This window comes from Conger conger, chromosome 19, assembly GCF_963514075.1.
Source record: "Conger conger chromosome 19, fConCon1.1, whole genome shotgun sequence".
Lineage (NCBI taxonomy): Eukaryota > Metazoa > Chordata > Actinopteri > Anguilliformes > Congridae > Conger > Conger conger.
In genome coordinates, this window is record NC_083778.1 from 18,897,150 (window position 1) to 18,918,355 (window position 21,206).

At 46.4% G+C, this 21,206-nt stretch overlaps 1 protein-coding gene across 2 annotated transcripts; it reads left to right on the forward strand.

Moving 5' to 3' along the window:
* Nucleotides 1–5,812: 5,812 nt before the first annotated feature.
* LOC133119065 (protein mono-ADP-ribosyltransferase PARP12-like) lies at nt 5,813–20,961 on the forward strand. 2 transcript variants are annotated; one of them, XM_061229464.1, is made up of 12 exons: nt 5,813–6,204; nt 6,457–6,592; nt 6,879–7,140; nt 7,757–7,807; nt 7,941–8,067; nt 10,068–10,233; nt 10,517–10,637; nt 14,723–14,819; nt 15,517–15,616; nt 16,329–16,459; nt 16,874–16,989; nt 17,253–20,961. In XM_061229464.1, the coding sequence occupies exons 1-12, from the start codon at nt 5,927–5,929 to the stop codon at nt 19,226–19,228; spliced, it is 3,561 nt and encodes a 1,186-aa protein (XP_061085448.1). In that variant the 5' UTR covers nt 5,813–5,926; the 3' UTR covers nt 19,229–20,961. The 2 variants fall into 2 exon arrangements, with proteins under 2 accessions (XP_061085448.1, XP_061085449.1); XM_061229465.1 differs by having other exon boundaries at nt 15,535–15,616.
* Nucleotides 20,962–21,206: the final 245 nt, after the last annotated feature.

Below are 21,206 nucleotides of genomic sequence, written 5' to 3' on the forward strand. Positions count from 1 at the left end.
CTGCAGAAAGCCGCTAACGAGAGTGTCACGGACTATATTATTCGTGCAGAGACCGCTATCACAGCACTGAGGAATGCTGAAGAGACTCTTAGTGATGGTCTTTTGATTGCAATGATTCTGAAGGGGCTGCCAGAGTCGTTTAAACCTTTTTCCATCCACATAACGCAGGGTGATGAGAAAATAACGTTTGCTGATTTCAAAACCAAACTGAGAAGTTTCGAGAGCACTGAGAAGCTAAATGCTAGCTCAAATGATGACGGCGTGATGAAAGTGACCTCGGGAGCGAGGGGAAGAGAGAACATTATTTGTTATAATTGCAACCAGAAAAGGCATATAGCCAGGGCATGCCCAAACGTGCAGAACGAGCGGCCGAAACAGTGGTGCAGCTTTTGCAAAAGTGCAACACAAAGACGCTACGTGCAGACGGAGAAGGAGCGATGACGTGAAGCAAGCGACTGATGTCGAGGGTGAACAACATGGATATGCATTCAAGATAAGTGACGGTTGGCTCAGAGGATCGAGACCGAGAGGCCTGATGGTCGATACAGGCGCAACATCACACATAATAACGGATATTGGAAAATTCAAGAACTTTGACGACACTTTCCAGCCAGAGAAGCACTATTTGGAATTAGCTGATGGGACAAGGACCAGCGGTGTAGCGTCAAAAAGAGGTGATGTGGAGGTGTTCCTGATGAACAGTGAGGGCAAACGGCTGAAGGCCACACTGAAAAGGTCCCTGTATATCCCATCCTACCCACAGGACATTTTCTCAGTGAAAACTGCAACAGCCAATGGCGCTTCAGTGACCTTTCAACAAGGAAGTGACCAGCTCATCCACAAAGATGGGACCAGGTTTGACATTAAAGAGTATAACAGACTGTACTACCTAGACACCTACTGTGATGATGGTGATGATGGTTGTCATGCATGCTATGATATCCAAACCTGGCACGAAATCCTAGGTCACTGTAACTATGATGATGTCTCTAAACTGCAAAATGTTGTAGACGGAATGAAAATCAAGGGGAAGGTTGATGGATCTAGCCTAGACTGTGAGGTCTGCACCCTAGGGAAATTTGCTCAGAGTAGAAACAGAGAACCTGATGTAAGAGCAAAGGGAGCACTTGAGCTTGTGCACACTGATTTAGCTGGTCCTATTGATCCAAAAGCAAAGGATGGTTTTCGCTATGCTTTATCATTTACAGATGATTACACTAGTGTAGTATTTATGTATTTTTTGAAGGCAAAGAGTGATACTACCAAAGCAACTGAAAAGTTCATTGCAGACACTGCCCCCTATGGGAAAATCAAGTGTATTAGGTCAGACAATGGCACAGAGTACACAGCAAAAGAGTTTCAAGAGTTGTTGACTAAGAATAATATACGACATGAGACCTCAGCTCCTTACTCGCCCCATCAAAACGGTACAGCTGAAAGAAATTGGAGAACAATGGCGAGATGTATGATTATTGAGAGCAAATTACCTAAAGAGTTGTGGACATATGCTGTGATGACTGCTGCAATAATTCGCAACAGGTGCTACAATAGTTGCATTAAGCAAACACCGTACTACATGTTAACAGGGAAGAAACCTGATCTTTCTAAAATGAGGGTGTTCGGATCGGTATGCTATGCATACAAGCAAGACAAGAAAAAGCTAGATGCCAAATGTGAGAAGGGGCGGTTTGTAGGGTTTGATAAGAACAGCCCTGCACTGACAGCCCTGCACTGACTCCCTGACACAGGGAAAGTACTCAAGCACAGGCTTGTAAAGTTCATTACGAAGAGCGTAAGTGAACATGAAACTCAGACTGATCTAATGATGACCGATGATGTTTATGAGAAGAGATACACATCCCCCATACCAAAACCCCAGATCGCTGATCAGACTCCAACAGTGAACCACGAGTCTGACATGGCAAATCCAGAAATGACTCTCACACAAGAGACAGACAAAAGAGATGACATACACACAAGGGATAGTCCTAGTACACGTTATCCCAGGAGAGATAGGAATGCTCCAAAATACTTGAATGACTATGTGTTAGATGTTGATAGTGAGGACCAAATACTAGCCAATATTGACTACTGCTATAGGATGGTGTGTGGTGTACCACAAACTTTTGATGAAGCCATGGGCTCAACAAAATCACAGATTTGGGCCAGTGCAATGAAAGAAGAGATAAATTCTCTTAGAGAAAACAACACATACACATTGACTACACTGCCTATGGGTAAGAATGCAGTGGGGGGTAAGTGGGTGTATGCAGTCAAAAACAATACTGACGACACTGAGACATATAAGGCAAGATATGTTGCAAAAGGTTACAGCCAAGTAGCTGGAATAGACTACAAGGAGACTTTCTCTCCAACTGCGAATATGACATCAATTCGTACCATGATACAGATGGCAGCTCAATATGACCTTGAACTCCACCAGATGGATGTTAAAACAGCTTATTTACATGCTCCAATTGACTGTGAAGTGTACATAGAGCAACCAGAAGGGTTTGAGGTAAAATCAGAGACAGGTGAAAAACTAGTCGGTAAACTGAACAAATCACTGTATGGTCTGAAACAGTCAGGACGGAATTGGAATAGAATGTTAAATGATCACCTCAGTGAAAATGGGTTTACTCAAAATCCAGCAGACCATTGTGTATACACTAAAGGAACAGAGAGTGATAGAATAATAATAATCATTTGGGTGGATGATCTACTTATTGCAGCCAGGGACAATGAATCACTCAATAATGTGAAGAGAATGCTGACAGCAAAATTTTAAATGAAAGATCTAGGGAAACTTAAACATTTTTTAGGTGTTGATTTCAATCAGAGTGGGGGAGAAGTGAGGATGAACCAAAATAGGTACATATCAAAAATACTGGAGAAGTTTGGTATGTCCGAGTGTAAACCAAGGTCGACTCCATGTGAACAAAAACTGGATTTTAATGGTGATGGTGAACTTATCGATCCTAAGGGATATCGGGAGGTAATAGGGAGCTTGATTTATGTAATGACATGTACAAGACCAGATCTAAGCTGGATTGTCAGTAAGCTATCACAGTACCTGTCACAGCCAAAACAACAACACATGATAGCAGCCAAACATGTGATGAGAGACCTGAAAGGCACGATCGATAAGGAGTTATGCTACAAGAAAAGCAAAGAAACACTCAAACTGGTGGCATATAGTGATGCTGATTGGGCTGCAGATCTAAATGATAGACGCAGTACAACAGGGTATTGTTTAGGTCTCACTGATAGAGGTCCAGCTGTGTCATGGAAATCAAAGAGGCAGCCCACGGTTGCATTATCTACTTGTGAAGCTGAATATATGGCTTTGGGTGCAACTACACAGGAATGTCTATATCTTGTACAACTACTGAATGGTATGGATAATATGTGCAAATATGAACCAGTGAAAGTGTTTGAGGACAACCAAGGGGCAATTGCTTTGTCTAAAGATCCCGTAAGTCGCCAGAGGTGCAAACACATTGATGTCAGATTTCATTTTGTTAGATCTGCACTCAATGATGGTAAAATAACTATAGAATATTGTCCAACAGCAGACATGGTAGCTGACATCATGACTAAGCCTGCAACTATTTTTAAGATAAGTTTGGAGGTTTTTTGTTTGGAATGTAGGTTAAACCTAGTTGAGAAGAACTTACCCTCATGTAATGTAACAGACAAATGTGAAAATGTGTTTATTTGATTTATTCATTATGAGAGCAAGTGGGGGTGTTAATCTATGTAATAATTGTTATGCTCTCATGCAGTGGTCTAGTTTATGTTGATGACGTGACGTCAACGTTTCACGTATGTTTAATGACGTCACTGTTTTACGTGAGGTTATATATGTGAGTGCGTGAATAATAAAACTTTTCTTCTTCCCGGTAAATAAGACCGACGGCGAGCGTGTGTTTCATTTCCGTATACAACTAACTTGTAAACCGGTTATCCTGCCCTAAGATGACAACGTCAACAGTAGGAAAACTACGAAACAGGCGCCCCTTGAAATTCCTGAGCGATAGCTAACACCTCTGCCAGACGTATGAGTCGACGACTAGACTCGTTTCATACTTAGAAAGCCTCAACAACGCCCAGAATCGACAGATAAACTCGTCTGTAGCTGGTTTTTGAAGGTTATGTTGTAGACGTGTTTACTCGTCCGTGACTGAAAAAAACACATTCGGTAAAAACGTATATACTCGTCTCCGCCGGGGAAGGGGTTAACCCCACAAGCAGAATGACATTGACCTTAAGATTAAGCCCGATGTTGCGTTTCGCATTATTTTTAACTCAACCATGCAAAGAGAAAGATCTAACCAGCGAAATGTTACTCTTACGTTTGCTTGCGGTTTTTAAAGAAAAGTAGGCGATCGTACAAGTCAAGTCAAATGAAGAGAGTATATATGTGTAAATATTTCCTATAAAGCAATAATTATACAGGCTAATAGACGGTTGATCAATGTAAGGTAGAACTTCTCGGAAAGCTCCTGGAAGTGGAACATTCGGTCACAAAAATACAGAGTACTCTACCGAGCGGCGTTTACCAGCTTTGATTTTCAATTCAATCCAATCCAGCCGTTGAATCCGTGACCATCGATATCCGGACCAGAGGGCCGCCGGGAACATCGCACTCTCGCGCTTCCTCAAACCCAGGTTGGAAGCGCATCTTGGACTGTGTGGCCGACCACGGAAGTTCGTTTTTTTTTTTTTTCTGTCTTATTGTCAAAGCACTCTGAGCTCTTCCATTGTATGAAAAGTGGTTTGTAAATAAAGTTTATTATTATTATTAATATTTTGACAACATGTTTTCTCCAAAAACGAATATTAGCGCCACACTCAGGGAAGAAATCAATTTTGCACACCCAATCCCAAATTGAAGCAGGCAAGTTCTACTGTTATTTGTTAATGATTTTCTGCATTTATTTTAATAGGCTCTGGCATGGTGAAGTAAAACATTACAAAACAAAATGCTAGCCATTCATACTAACGTCTTGATATGTGCTACACAGTAGCCTACATACTAACATAGTATGTAGTATGCTCGTATTCTGTTTCGAACCGACTATGTACAGGAAAAAGCATGGAATTAGAGTCCTTTGGCTCACGGAATTTGTGTGTGCCTGTCTGACGGGGGAGTTTTACCTTGTTTGTGTCGAGTAGCCTACTTCATCAGTTTAAATTTTCTGTTTGGCGATGTTTTGTTGCTCACCGGATGCTACGTGTTGTTTTGATCCGAGAAATTGCAATATTTAGGCTATATTCGACTGTAATTGCATAATATAATGCAAGTAATTAAAATAAATTCCAAACTGTAATGATATAACTACGACTATCTTCTGTCTTACCAACGTGCATAATTGAGTCTTTTTGAATTGAACTCTTTTTGAAGACTATCATCTGATAGTCCATCGTTTGACAAGTATACGTTTAGGTTTATTTATTTTTAGCACAAATTTTAGTACAAATCTGTGCAAGGTGGGAGCGAAGCCCTTACAGGCTTGTACAGAGCTCCACACCTAGCCAACACTTATTGCATTTAGTATATTTAGCGGGCGAAATAAAATGTAGCCAATCCAAATCCAACATAGGATGATACGAGAAAGAAAAGAAAATAGAATGTTTAAGGATTAAACATCAGTTGATACGAGAAAGAAGAAACAGACAACATAGAATGATGATTAAACATAAGATGATATAAGAAAGAAGTCGTACGTCATACGATAGACTATCAGATGATACGATACGACATTCCATCGAAGTGGTGGAGCTTGTTTATTACGTCGGTGATGTTACATTACTGTCTTTGTACAGTCGTCAGGCAACAGCGAGAACTGGACGAAGACATCGGCACCGGGCAATACTCATAGTTTGGATTAAAGGCTCTATTTTGAGGCTACGGCAATAGAAAATGACGGAGTCTTTTGTGATCAAACTTATTTGCGACAATCGTGGGGCGATGGATTACGGAGATCTAGTCGACATTGGTTCTGGGCTTCTGGACGTAGAAGGCGTCATTGACACGGTCAGACGAAACGATAATTTTTCCGTTGTTACAGTGAATGGAAACAAACGAGTTGTCGTTAAGACTCAAGTAAGACTGTGTAAAGCCAGAGACTGCACTGACTGCCACAATTTGCACCTCTGCAAATTCTACCTTTATGGAGACTGTAAGAGAAGCATGTGGGGGTAAGATTCATCGGTCAATTTTCTACCCAGAAATAGCGTGAAATAATCCAGACCCTTATCGCTAATATCTTATCGTATTTTCAATAGGCTATTTAATTATGGTAAATAATATTATCGTAAGTATTGCCGTTTTCTACAACTGGAGGAGCTAAATATAATCGATGTATTTCCTTGTTCAGAGATATGTGATCTAATCAAGTGAAACTGAAACGTCATCATTCTGGGAACATTTATTTTATTTATTTATTTTAGGCGAGAGTGCCGCTTTTGCCATGACATGAACTCGGAGCACAACGCTCGAGTCCTGCGAGACAACAGTCTGCAGGAACTGGACAGGAACCAACTCTGTACCCTGCTGCTTCAGAACGACAGCACCCTCTTACCACAGGTGAATCCACCATGACGCTCCAGCACTATTCCCGTCCTCCGGGGAATCTCGTGCCGGAAGCCGCGGAAGAGTTGATGCATATTTTTGTAGGATTTTATTGAACATACTTTTTTTAGGGGAGGATTGTCTCCTGCTTAGTATAATCAACTGTAAGTTGCGTTGGATAAAAAAGCGTCAGCCAAATGACATGTAATGTAATGTAATGGCTAAATCTGTGTCTCTGAAACATAGTCTTCTCTGAGACCGTCATGATGCGCTGAACCTCGCCCATGACTTTTATTTTCAGATGTGCTTCGCGTACAACAAAGGCGGTGGGGCGTACGGAAACTGCCCTGACCAGGAGAGGTGCTGGAGGCTGCACATCTGTGACCGCTACCTCAGAGGAGCCTGTCAGGCCGGGGCCAACTGCCGCAGGTCACATGACTTCTTCCAGCCCCACCCACAGAAAACCCTGCAGGAGAGAGGCCTGCCCAGCCAGCTGATTGGCTCCATGCTGTCCGTCTACCAGAACATCCAGGCCTTGAAGAACAGTGACAGTGGCCCGACAGGTAACAGACTCCATTAATACTGACTCGCATTTCATTAGTTTAGCGAACAGTCTCATCCGGAGTGACTTGCAGTCAAAGAAACCTGAGAACAGTGCATTCCTCCAGAGTTCTGTGGTTGACAGAAGTGGCAGACCTTGCCAACACATTCCCCAAACCAGAGAGTCTAGATGCAAGTTCCTGTTTCTCATCGGCAAACAAAACATAAATTTGAAGAAAAACTAGCGGAAACATTAAAAAAAACAAAAACATTTGATTTGTCATCTTTGCACTCAAATGGCAATTCTTCTTCTGGTATTCCTGGAGACTTTCGGTTATGTCTCTTGCACATCCTGTTCATTTTCATTCGGCTTATAGATGCAGTGCACAAAATAAGTGCTTTGTGGCATTAAGTAGCCGATCAGCCGATCAGGGTATGAAGGACTTTGAATAAAGAACCCGTTGCTTACCGGTTGATTAGTGTGTATCTCAGAGACACCCACCCATAAATTCGCTGTGGACAGGTAATCGATGATGGAGTGTTCAAATCCTGTTGCCTATTTATTCTTTATTTATTGCAGATAAAAAGTTTTCTTGGTGGCTGTCTTACACCAAGTTTTAATTGAGATGTCTTTTTCAGAAAAGACGGAGATCTGCCTTTATTTTGTCAAGGGCAGCTGCACACAAGGAGGTAAGAACTTCACGTGTGTGCCTCTTTGCATGAGTGATGAATGAATTTATTCATATGAATTTACATATTAATTTCTTTCCATTACCACAATGGGTATTTGCTTCACCCGATGTTTTTCATATTTGTATCCAAGACGGATGCTGGAGAGACCACTCCACCATGCCATATAAATGGGAGGTGAGAAATGGAGACAGCTGGACGGCTCTCCCAGACAACGAAGAGATCGAGAGAGACTTCTGCGACCCCAGCAATGTGTACAGGTGCATTCAACGTTGGAGCTGTTTTCAGCTCTCAGCTTCAGGCGTGAGGTCACTAATGTGTCATTGGAATGTTCTAATGCTGATGCAACTGTGACAACTGGTCATTGAAAGCAGTGGAGTTCTAGAACACCTACTCTTCAAAGGGCTGGATGCACATTGGAGCCCATACAGTTGTGTTCAAAATAATCGCAGTGTGTTTAAAAACGTGAGTAAAGCTCAAAATCCTGATAATAGTTTTTATTTCTATGCATTGGGAACACTGCACATTATATCCTAAATCAAACCATGAAGAAAAATGTGTCAATTTTTTAATTACTTTACAGAAAATGAAGAAAAATGAATATTGGGCTGTTCAAAAAAATAACAGTGTCTGCATTTTTCTTTACAAACTCAAATATTTACTGTATAAACTGAAAAATCTTCAGGATTTAGCATTCCTGTGAATCACGAAACTAATATTTAGTTGTATAACCACGGTTTCTGAGAACTTCTTCACATCTGTGTTGCATGGAATCGACCAACTTCTGGCACCTATGAACAGGTATTTCAACCCAGGATGATTTGCCTCAGAAACAGCATTTTTGATGTCACCCCACAAGTTTTCAATCGGATTAAGGTCCGGGGATTGGGCTGGCCACTCCATAACTTTAATTTTGTTGGTCTGGAACCAAGATACTGCTCGCTTACTGGTGTGTGTGGGGTCGTTGTCTTGTTGAAACACCCATTTCAAGGGCATTTCCTCTTCGGCACAAGGCAACATGACCTCTTCAAGTATTTTGATGTAGGCAAACTGATCCATGATCCCTTGTATGCAATAAATAGGCCCTACACCATAGTAAGAGAAACATCCCCATATCATGATGCTTGCACCACCATGCTTCACTGTCTTCAGAGTGTACTGTGGCTTGAATTCAGTGTTTGGTGGTCGTCTGACAAACTGCCTGCATCCCTTGGACCCAAAAAGAACAATCTTACTTTCATCAGTCCACAAAATGTTTCTCCATTTCTCTTTAGGCCAGTTGATGTGTTCTTTGGCAAATTGTATCCTCTTCAGCACGTGTCTTTTTTTAACAGTGGGACTTTGCGGGGGCTTCTTGTCCGATAGATTAGCTTCACACAGGCGTCTTCTAATTGTCACAGTACTCACCGGTAACTTCAGACTGTCTTTGATCACCCTGGAGCTGATCAAAGTCTTTGCCATTCTGGCTATTCTTCGATCCATTTGAATGCTAGTCTTTCGTTTTCTTCCACATCTCTCTGGTTGTGCTTTCCATTTTAAAGCATTGGAGATCATTTTAGCCGAGCAGCCTATTATTTTCTGCACTTCCTTATATGTTTTTCCCTCTCCAATCAACGTTTTAATCAAAGTACGCTGTTCTTTTGAACAATGTCTGGAACGACCCATTTTTCTTAGGTTTTCAGAGAGAAATGCATGCAAACATGTGCTGGCTTCATCCTTAAATAAGGGCCACCTGATTCACACCTGTTTTTTCACAGAATGAATGACCTGACTAATTGAACTCCACACTGCTATTATTTTGAACACGCCTCTTACAATTAATTATTCAATTACACAGACTCAGGAGCATGTGTATCATGAATGTTGGGTCTGTTGGTTTTCTATGACTCTACTACACCTACTGGTAAATTATTTGTCATGTAGTAATATATTTTCTACCAAAAACAGTGATTGATCTAATAAGTCATGTTGGACTGCTATTATTTTGAACACAACTGTAACTCAGGCATCGCATTACATTCTTGGCATTTGGCAGACACTCTTATCCAGAGTGACGTGCAGTTGATTAGACTAAGCAGGAGACAGTCCTCCCCCTGGAGCAATACAGGGTTAAGGGCCTTGCTCAAGGGCCCAACGGCTGTGCAGATCGGGGATCGAACCACTGACCTTGCGAGTCCCAGTCATGTACGTTAACCACTACGCTACAGGCTGCTGGGAACATTGTGAATAACCGTCTGTGTGCTCTCTGGTCTGCCCTCAGCCGAGGAGTCCAGCCCGTTTATTTTGACACCATGACCCGCGGGCCAACCCAGGTCCGGCGTCTCTCCACGGTCTCCTCTGTGGTTCAGCCCAACTTCATCCTCACCACCACCTGGGCCTGGTTCTGGCAGGATGAGCACAACAATTGGATCCAGTACTCCTCAGTGGTATGTGAGGAATCTCATAGGAGAATCTTCTGTCGAATCCTTTTCTCGCCCACATTGTGGTCTCATTGAGATCAAGATGTCTTTCTCAAGAAACTTTTTGCAAGTATTTCGGTTCAAATACACCAGACGAGCTATAAATGTATTTGAATCCAAAACAATTCCATATTTGACCCAAGGTCTCAATGGCAGTCTCATTGCATTTTGCTTTGCAGTTATTTCTGTTGTTGGGAGTAATTATGTGGAGCCATGTCCTCAACTCCAAATTGACTCTGATCTCTGACAGGAAGGGCAGCACGGACTCTCCTCCATCACGAGTGAGGACCTGGAGAGGAAGTACCAGGAGGACAGCCGTGCTGTGATGGAGTTCACGGCGGGGTCGCAGACCTACAAGTTCAGTTTCCCAGGTAACCGGAGTACCATGTGCCATCCATCCATCCATCCATCCATCCATCCATCCATCCATCATCACCCGCTTATCCGGAATCGGGTCGCGGTGGCAGTAGGCAAAGCCGGGTATTCCAGGCGTCTTTCATCCCCAGATATATAATCTCTCCAGCAGGCTCTGGGTCTCCCTCAGGGTTTCCGCCCAGTTGGAACGAGCCCGGAAAACCTCCAAAGGGAGGCGCCCGGAGGCATCCTGATCAGATGCCCGAACCACCTCAATTGGCTCCTTTCGACGCGAAGAAGCAGCGGCTCTACTCCGAGCTCCCTCCGGATGTCCAAGCTCCTCACCCTATCTCTAAGGCTGAGCCCGGCCACCCTACGGAGGAAGCTCATTTCGGCCACTTGTATACGCAATCTCGTTCTTTCGGTCACTACCCAAAGCTCGTGACCATAGGTGAGGGTTGGGACGTAGCTTGACCAGTAAATCGAGAGCTTCGCCTTCCGGCTCAGCTCCCTCTTCACCACGATGGTCCGGTGCAACGCCCGCATTACTGCTGACGCTGCACCGATCCGCCTGTAGATCTCACGCTCCCTTCTCCCCTCACTCGTGAACAAGACCCCGAGATACTTGAACTCCTTCACTTGGGGCAAAGACTCGTTCCCAACCCAGAGGGAGCAATCCACCTTTTTCGGGCAGAGAACCATGGCCTCGGACTTGTAGGTGCTGACTCTCATCCCGGCCGCTTCACATTCAGCTGCAAACTGTGTGTGCGTGCTGAAGGTCACGGTCCGATGAAGCCAGCAGAACCACATCATCCGCAAAAAGCAGAGAGGCCAAACCGACACTCCTCACCTCGGCTGCGCCTTGAGATCCTGTCCATGAATACCACAAACAGGACCGGTGACAAGGGGCATCCTTGGCGGATTCCAACACCCACAGGAAACGTGCTTGACTTTGTGCCGAGAATGCGGACACAGCTCTCACTTTGGTTATACAGGGACCGGATGGCTCGTAACAATGGCCCCGGTACCCCATACTCCCGCAGTACACCCCACAGGGTTCCCCGGGGGACACGGTTGAAAGCCTTCTCCAAGTCCAGAAAGCACATGTGGACTGGATGGGCAAACTCCCATGACCCCGCCAGCAACCCTGCCAAGGTAAAGAGCTGGTCCACTGTTCCACAACCAGGACGGAAGCCACATTGCTCCTCCTGATTCCGTGGTTCGACCGTCGGTCGGAGCCTCCTTTCCAGCACCCTAGATTAATCTTTCCCAGGGAGGCTGAGAAGTGTGATACCCCGATAATTGGAGCACACCCTCTGGTCCCCCTTCTTGAAAATGGGGACCACCACCCCGGTCTGCCACTCTGCAGGTACTGTCCCCGACCTCCACGCGACACTGAAGAGGCGTGTCAGCCAAGACAGCCCAACAATGTCCAGAGCCTTCAGCATCTCAGGGCGAATCTCATCTACACCTGGCGACTTGCCACTGAGGAGCTTTTTGACTACCTCAGCAACTTCCGCCAGGGATATAGGTGAAGATTCCCCCGAGTCTTCTGGCTCTGCCTCTTCCACAGAGGACGTGTTGTTCGGGTTCAGGAGCTCCTCGAAGTGCTCTTTCCACCGCCCGACAATATCCCCAGTCCGGGTCAGCAGTTCTCCTCCCCTGCTGAAAACAGCCTGAGACAAGCCCTGCTTTCCCTTTCAGAGTCGTCGGATGGTTTGCCAGAACTTCCTCGAGGCCAACCGAAAGTCCTTCTCCATAGCCTTCCCGAACTCCTCTCATACCCGGGTTTTTGCTTCGGCGACTGCCGAAGCCGCAGGCCTTCTGGCCACCCGGTACCTTTCTGCTGCTTCAGGGGACCCCCGGGCCAGCCAAGCCCGAAAGGCCTCCTTCTTCAGCTTGACGGCCTCCCTCTTGGGTTCTTGGGTTGCCGCCCCGACAGGCACCGATGACCTTCTGGCCACAGCTCCTGCTTGCCGCCTCTGCAATGGAGGCTTTGAACATGGCCCACTCGGACTCCATGTCCCCAGCTTCCCCCGGGATGCGTGAGAAGTTCCTCCGGAGGTGGGAGTTGAAGACCTCGTGAACAGGGGCCTCCGCCAGACGTTCCCAGTTCACCCTCACTACATGTTTGGGTTTACCGGGTCTGTCCGGCAGCCTCCCCGGCCACTTGATCCAACTCACCACCAGGTGGTGATCAGTTGACAGCTCTGCTCCTCTCTTCACCCGAGTGTCCAAGACATACGGCCGCAGGTCTGATGATACGACCACAAAGTCGATCATCGACCTTTGGCCTAAGGTGCTCTGGTACCAAGTACACTTATGAGCTACCCTATGCTTGAACATGGTGTTTGTTATCGACAATCCATGACCAGCACAGAAGTCCAATAACAAAACACCGCTTGGGTTCAGATCAGGCAGGCCATTCCTCCCAGTCACCCCCCTCCAGGTTTCTCCGTCATTGCCCACGTGAGCGTTGAAGTCGCCCAGCAGAACTATGGAGTCTCCGGGTGGCACCCTTTCCAGCATGCCGCCCAGTGACTCCAAGAAGGCCGGATACTCTGAACTGCCGTTTGGTGCATAAGCACAAATGACAGTCAGAGCTTTCCCCCCAGCGACACATAGTTGCAGAGAGGCGACCCTCTCGTTCCCCGGGTGGAACTCCAACACAGTGGCGCTCAGCTGGTGGCTTGTGAGTATCCCCACACCCACCCGGCGCCTCTCACCTTGAGCAACTCCAGAAAATAACAAGAGTCCAGCCCCTCTCCAGGAGTTTGGTTCCGGAACCAGTACTGTGCGTGGAGGTGAGCCCAACTCTATCTAGTTGGTACCGCTCCGCCTCCCGCACTAGCTCTGGTTCCTTCCCCACCAGAGAGGTGACGTTCCACGTCCCCAGAACCAGTCTGCGACGCCGAGGATCAGCACGCCCAGATCCCCGCCTTTGCCTCCTGCCCGTTGGGCAAAGCACCGACTCCGATGCCGACCCGTGCAGGTGGTGAGCCCACAGGGCGGCGACCCCACGTGACCAGTTCCGGCTGTGCCCGGCCGGGCCCCATGGGGTAAGGCCCGGCCACCAGACGCTCGCCGACGAGCTCCCCTCCCGGGTCTGGCTCCAGCAGGGGGCCCCAGTTTCCCTTTTCCGGGCGAGGTAACTGGGTCATTGTGGGGCCGTACCATGGAGTCTTTGAATCGCTCTTCGCCATGTACCGTGTGCCGCGTTGGTAAAAGAGTCATCAGTTGACTATGAATTCCACTTAACAAACCACATGCTTCTGTGATTGTTTTTCCCTGACTGGTGTTCATGGGACATGGTTCAGGAATCAAGATGGAAGGAAGGACAGAAAGACAGGCCAGTATAGGTTATAATCTAATATTTATAGGAATAAGAACTCCCTTGCGACAAGTGTCGTACGGTGAAAATGATGCATTTTCAACCAAAAAGTGTTTGAATTGTGTCGCGTAGCATTGATTGGACAGCCAGATGGAACACTGAAATTCACGGTCACGGATAGGCTACGCCAGGCTCCGCCCTGTTTTCAGCACCGTAAACATTGTTGTGGTGGTGGTTGTGGCCTCCCTCACTCCCTTGTGGTGCTTGTGGTGTTGGTTATTACATTAATGGCATTTGGCAGACGCTCTTATCCACAGCAACGTACAGTTGATTTAGACTAAGCAGGAGACAGTCCTCCCCTGGAGCAATGCAGGGTTAAGGGCCTTGCTCAAGGGCCCAACGGCTGTGCGGACCTTATTGTGGCTACATTGGGTTTCAAACCCCCGACCTTGCCTGTCACAGTCATTTTACCTTAACCACTACGCTACAGGCCGCCCTTGTAGCGTTTTGGTGATGGTGATGGTGTGGTTGTGCTTGTGGTGGTGGTTGTGGTGATGGTTGGTGTGGTGGTGCTTGTCGTGGTAGTTGTGCTTGTGGTGGTGGTTGTGGTGCTTGTTGTGGTGCTTGTTGTTGTGGTTGTTCCGTTGTGGTCATCCATGATGGATTATTGGCTTTCCTGGATTCTTCCTGATGCTTTTTTTCACCCTGTTGTGCCACCTCCCTGCTGTGAATATAGCAGTCAGTAACTGTGTCCCATCATGCTGTTTGCAGAGATGATTCAGACAAACGAACAATTCGGCACCAAACGGCAGGTGAGGAGACGACCTGTGTTTGTCTCCACAGTGGATGCTCAGAGAGCCAGGACCAAGTGAGTCCACCTCACGTCTTTACTGCCCCGCTTGGAGTCACTGTTTTGGGCTGTTTAAGTCTCGACTGGGCCCCCCACACCCTCACAAGGAGAACTGAACTGAACCCAAAACACATCCATCCATCCTCCAATGTACAGTGCAGTCCATATGCTTTTGGACATGCTTTTTGTGACACCGGCCTGTAGCGTAGTGGTAAAGGTAAGTCACTGGGACAGGCAAGGTTGGAGGTTCAAATCCCAGTGTAGCCTCAATAAAATCCGCACAGCCGTTGGGCCCTTGAGCAAGGCCCTTAACCCTGCATTGCTCCAGGGGAGGACTGTCTCCTGCTTCGTCTTCTAAATCAACTGTACGTCACGGTGGATAAGAGCGTCTGCCAAATGCCATTAATGTAATAATGTAATGGTTAATTTGAACAATTACATGCCTTTTTATACTAGGCCCCCCCCACCCCCCCATCCCTTTTTAGAGGACCAAAAGTCTGAAGCTTCTGAATAGTCAGGTGTATCCAATTGCTTCTTCAGTGCCGCTAGAAGAATTGATGAGGTTCAGAATCTCAGTATCTAGTCTTGATTCTCGGCTTTTGATCAATTTTGCCTGTTATTGCCATTTGTCAACACGAGGCCCAGAGTCGTGCCAAGTAATGTTCAATGGGATACAGTATAACGTGGATAAAGTTATTTTATATTTTTAATTTAGGTTATTTCCGGGTTTCAGCAGAAACAACAGCTCAGGTAATGACTTCAAAGCGGTGCCGGGATACTGGGACAAATCCATGTTGCCGGACACTGGATACAAGGTACCACGTTAATGACATACATTTCATGGGGAACCTAATTAAGCTGTAGACACACAATTAGATGTTGTTTCAACCCGCTAATCAAGAAATACGCGGGTGAAAATGTGAAATACCGTTTTGGTAGAGCTGCCTAATGTTTGCTCTTGTGTCTTGTGTCCAGACGTAACCTAACAGGGCCGGTGTGGGTGCAAGTTTTTGTTTTAGCCCAGCACTACGACACCTGATTCAACTAATGAACTGATCACAGTGTTTAATCAAAACCTTGATAAGTAGGATCAAGTGTGTTAGTGCTGGACTAAAATAAAAACCTGCACCTAACACAATTGGATACCCCCTCCTTAGATCTCCGATGATTGGTTGGAAAATGTGAGAGGACAGTGTGGTATTAGCCTTGCACAATGAGGAACTGATGAAAAGGGCAGTTGACCAAAATGTTTTGTCAGCAATGAGGTGGATAGGCTAACCTGGTGCTTCTCAGATGCGGGACGATACAACGTATTCCAAAAGGAAAAACTCTGCAGGACACCCACTGAAAATGAGTCCTTTTAATGGAGCAAAAGTGAGTTTTGACGATACTGCGTCATCGGGGTCGTATGTGAGCCGAATGTTCGACCCCCGGTTTCACAGCAGTGAATATCAGGTGAGGAAACCCTGATCTAAGATGGCCGCTCTGTGATCTAAGATGGCGGATCGGTGTTCTTTCCTTTCCCAGACGATCCCTCTGCAGGAATCCTCAGAAGAATACCAGAAGATCCTGGTTCTTTTCCAGAAGACGATGGGGGGACATAGCATACACAGTGTCGAGAGGGTCCAGAACCGGGCATTGTGGGAAGCCTTTCAGTGGTATGTCAATTGCCTTCCGAAGTGTAAAAATAGAACAAACGCCGACCAATGCCATGTATCACAAAGTGTTCACAAAGTTCTTCACAGAAGCATAAAACATGATAAAACATTTATAAAATGGAGAATAATAAAGTAAAATTAAAAATTTTTAAAAAACAAAGCCACAAAAACAAAGCCCATGCAAGAACTTCAGCTGAAAGCCAGTCTGTATCGGTGGTTGTGAAGTTTGAAAGAGCCAGATTGGTGGAGAGCCAATGGACCACGGGCAGCAGAACATCTCCCAAACATCAAAGACCCATCCCTTATTTGACCGTGGGTATGCGTTCCTCATGAGAACAGATGAGTGTCATTAACCCTAATTGAAATATGTACGTAAACTCAGTATGTCATAAGAGTGACCAGGTCTTTTTGCAGGCAGCAGGATCTGATGAGGAAAAAAGACCCCAGGAGAAATGTCAATGAGAGACTGCTGTTCCACGGCACCGACTCCTTCCACGTCGACGCCATCTGCCAGCAGAACTTTGGGAAAGGTGCGTCAGGACCTTCATGGGGCGACATGGCTCAGGTGGTAAGAGCGGTCTGGCAGTTGGAGGGTTGCCGGTTCGATCCCCCACCCAGGCTGTGTCGAAGTGTTTTTTTTTTTTCTCTTATTTTTTTGGTCCTATCGACATTACAGCCACGACTCGATGTCGATAGGTTGCAGTTTACGTGGAAATTACACAGAAGTGCATTTGTTAATATAAATGTTAAATTGTATTGTTTGTTGTTTTTAACAAGGTTTCTGTTTTTACAGGGAGTTACTTTGCTCGAGACGCGAGGTACTCGCACAGCTACACCGGCGCCTCGGGAGTGAGGACCATGTTTGTGTGCCGGGTGTTGGTCGGCTGCTACACGAGAGGAGACTCCAGCTACCTCCGCCCCCCTTCCAAAGACGGCGGAAACTCCATGTTCTACGACAGCTGCGTGGACAACATACACAACCCCTCCATTTTTATTGTTTTCGAAAAGCACCAGATTTACCCCGAGTACATCCTGAAGTACGATGAAGATATGTGGCTTTCCTCCATGGGAGCCATGGGAACTGTGTCATCCATGACCCAAAATCCCAAAGCCCAACGCCAAGTCTTTGCCAGCTCTGTGACCCCAAAACCTGTACCAGCTCCGCCCCCAGTCTCTGCCAGCTCTGTGACCCCAAAACCTGTACAAGCTCCGCCCCCAGTCTCTGCCAGCTCTGTGACCTCAAAACCTCTACAAGCTCCGCCCCCAGTCTCTGCCAGCTCTGAGACCCCACAACCTGGACAAGCTCCGCCCCCAGTCTCTGCCAGCTCTGTGACCCCAAAACCTGTACCAGCCCCACGCCTAGTCTCTGCCAGCTCTGTGACCCCAAAACCTGTACAAGCTCCGTACCCAGTCTCTGCCAGCTCTGAGACCCCACAACCTGGACAAGCTCCGCCCCCAGTCTCTGCCAGCTCTGTGACCCCAAAACCTGTACAAGCTCCGCCCCCAGTCTCTGCCAGCTCTGTGACCCCAAAACTTGTACAAGCTCCGCCCCCATTCTCTGCCAGCTCTGTGACCCCAAAACGTGGACAAGCTCCGCCCCCAGTCTCTGCCAGCTCTCTGTACCCAAAACCTGTACAAGCTCCGCCCCCAGTCTCTGCCAGCTCTGTGACCCCAAAACCTCTACAAGCTCCGCCCCCAGTCTCTGCCAGCTCTCAGTACCCAAAACCTGTACAAGCTTCGCCCCCAGTCTCTGCCAGCTCTGTGACCCCAAAACCTGTACCAGCCCCACGCCTAGTCTCTGCCAGCTCTGTGACCCCAAAACTTGTACAAGCTCCGCCCCCAGTCTCTGCCAGCTCTGTGACCCCAAAACCTCTACAAGCTCCGCCCCCAGTCTCTGCCAGCTCTCAGTACCCAAAACCTGTACAAGCTCCGCCCCCAGTCTCTGCCAGCTCTGTGACCCCAAAACCTGTACAAGCTCCGTCCCCAGTCTCTGCCAGCTCTCCGTTCCCAACACCTGCACCAGCTCTGCCCCCAGTCTCTGCCAGCTCTGTGACCCCAAAACCTCTACAAGCTCCGCCCCCAGTCTCTGCCAGCTCTGTGACCCCAAAACCTGTACAAGCTCCGCCCCCAGTCTCTGCCAGCTCTGTGACCCCAAAACCTGTACCAGCCCCACGCCTAGTCTCTGCCAGCTCTGTGACCCCAAAACCTGTACAAGCTCCGCCCCCAGTCTCTGCCAGCTCTGTGACCCCAAAACCTGTACAAGCTCTGCCCCCAGTCTCTGCCAGCTCTGTGACCCCAAAACCTGTACAAGCTCCGCCCCCAGTCTCTGCCAGCTCTGTGACCCCAAAACCTGTACAAGCTCTGCCCCCAGTCTCTGCCAGCTCTGTGACCCCAAAACCTCTAAAAGTTCCGCCCCCAGTCAGGCCCCGCTCTGTGACATTAAAACCAACACAAGCTCCGCCCCCAGTCAGGCCCCGCTCTGTGACCTCCAGAGTAAAAGATCTGGGAGAAATGTTTGACCCATCCTGGGGCCAGTCCTCAGATAGCACAGGGACGGCCAGCTCCCCTTCTGACTCTTCCGACGGCACATATTCCCAGACCCCAACCAGCACATCTCTGCCCACATCGTTCCCTGGAGACGGGTATTCACCGAGCGCAGCGACAGGAACGTCTTCTCAGAGTGGTTCCACCAGCGCTATGGATGGGTCCCGAAATGAGGACGGCAGCCTCAGTGCCTTCATCTGTAGAAGCGGGCTCGACCCGAAGTAACTGCAAAGATCTGTGGGATCTCCTACTTCAGTGATGAATGGCTCTCTTTTAATTTTCATGTGAATACGACACCCCTTTTCCATGCAAAAGCCAGAATATACACGGGATATTTAACACGAGATAGACCCGCATTTTGACCCGTTCTCGATGCTCCCGGGAAAGTCCCTGGTCTTTGTTTCACACCAGGCTTGTGACTTTCCCGGGTCACCAAGTTTACTTTTGTTGGTCTGCAGGTTGCTGCTGAACAAGGCTGTCCCCAATGTCATTAAAGAACCAGACCTTATGTTCCCACAAACTGATCCGAAGGCCATATCATTTGTGGATGTTCGCGGACAGTTTTGTTTTTGTTTATTTTGAAGATTCTGGCTGAGGGTGTTTGGTCAGGCAATCTTATATTTTGGACGATTTGTTCTCTTTATTCTGTCACCCAATGTAAGCTTAATGCTCTTTTACAGTTTACAATCAGGTTCAAGCGTCTTTTTTTCTTGCATTTCATTTTTTTCCCATTTTTGTTGTTGCAATTTTATTTTGAAAATACCCTTTTTGCTAAAACGTGTTAACTCGTCTTCCCATAAACCCTATTTTATTACCAAAAGTAAAGGGGAATGAAAAACCTTTTTTAAATTTTTTTTATTACATATACTAGCAGAAATATGCAGAAATTCAAATTATTTGCAAATATAAATGAATGGAATTACTAATAAAATAATTCCAAAGAATTTCATTCATAGCACAAATTACCTTTATTTGCAAATATTCAGTCAGCAAATTTATGAATGGTATTATCTGTCATCAGACGTAAGCAAGCTTCTAAGCGAAGGTTCATATTCACCATTTTCGCCTGAACTAAACATTTGGGGTGTAATTTGTTGAAAAAATAAATAAACAACGAATGAATGGCGCGAATCAAAAGAAATGCCGCTGAGAGCATTGACTACTGTAGGAAAACTACGAAACAGGCGCCCCTTGAAATGCCTGAGCCATAGCCACCTCTGCCAGACGTACGAGTCGACGAGTAGACTCGTTTCATGCTTAGAAAGGCTCAACAACACCCTCGTCAACAAAACTCGTCTGTAGCTGGTTTTTGAAGGTTATGTTTTAGACGTGTTTTAGAGATGTCAGCCAGGTAACCTCACTGCCAATATAGAGGGAGTCCTTCTGTTGTCCCGGAAGTTGTTTACCAAAGCAGAATGACATTGACCTTAAGATTAAGCCCGATGTTGCGTTTCGCATTATTTTTAACTCAACCATGCAAAGAGAAACCAGCGAAATGTTACATTCTTACGTTTGCTTGCGGTTTTTAAAGAAAAGTAGGCAATCGTACCAGTCAAGTCAAATGAAGAGAGTATATATGTGTAAATATTTCCTATAAAGCAATAATTATACAGGCTAATAGACGGTTGATCAGTGTAAGGTAGAACTTCTCGGAAAGCTCCTGGAAGTGGAACATTCGGTCCCAAAAATACAGAGGACTCTACCGAGCGGCGTTTAGCAGCTTTGATTTTCAATTCAATCCAATCCAGCCGTTGAGTCCGTGACCATCGATATCCGGACCAGAGGGCCGCCGGGAACATCGCACTCTCGCGCTGCCTCAAACCCAGGTTGGAAGCGCATCTTGGACTGTGTGGCCGACCACGGAAGTTCGTTTTTTCTGTCTTACTGTCAAAGCACTCTGAGCTCTTCCATTGTATGAAAAGTGGTTTGTAAATAAAGATTATTATTATTATTATTAATATTTTGACAACATGTTTTCTCCAAAAACGAATATTAGCGCCACACTCTGGGAAGAAATAAATTTTGCACACCAATCCCAAATTGAAGCAGGCAAGTTCTACTGTTATTTGTTAATGATTTTTTGCATTTATTTCAATAGGCTCTGGCATGGTGAAGTAAAACATTACAAAACAAAATGCTAGCCATTCATACTAACGTCTTGATATGTGCTACACAGTAGCCTACATGGTAACATACATCCATA

Excerpts from the sequence above, each read along its gene's own strand:
- LOC133119065 (XM_061229464.1), top strand. The coding sequence starts at position 5,927 with ATGACGGAGTCTTTTGTGATCAAACTTATTTGCGACAATCGTGGGGCG. Across the intron at positions 8,068-10,067 it reads GACCCCAGCAATGTGTACAG|CCGAGGAGTCCAGCCCGTTT; the intron begins GTGCATTCAACG and ends GTCTGCCCTCAG. Across the intron at positions 15,617-16,328 it reads TGCCGGACACTGGATACAAG|ACGATCCCTCTGCAGGAATC; the intron begins GTACCACGTTAA and ends TTCCTTTCCCAG.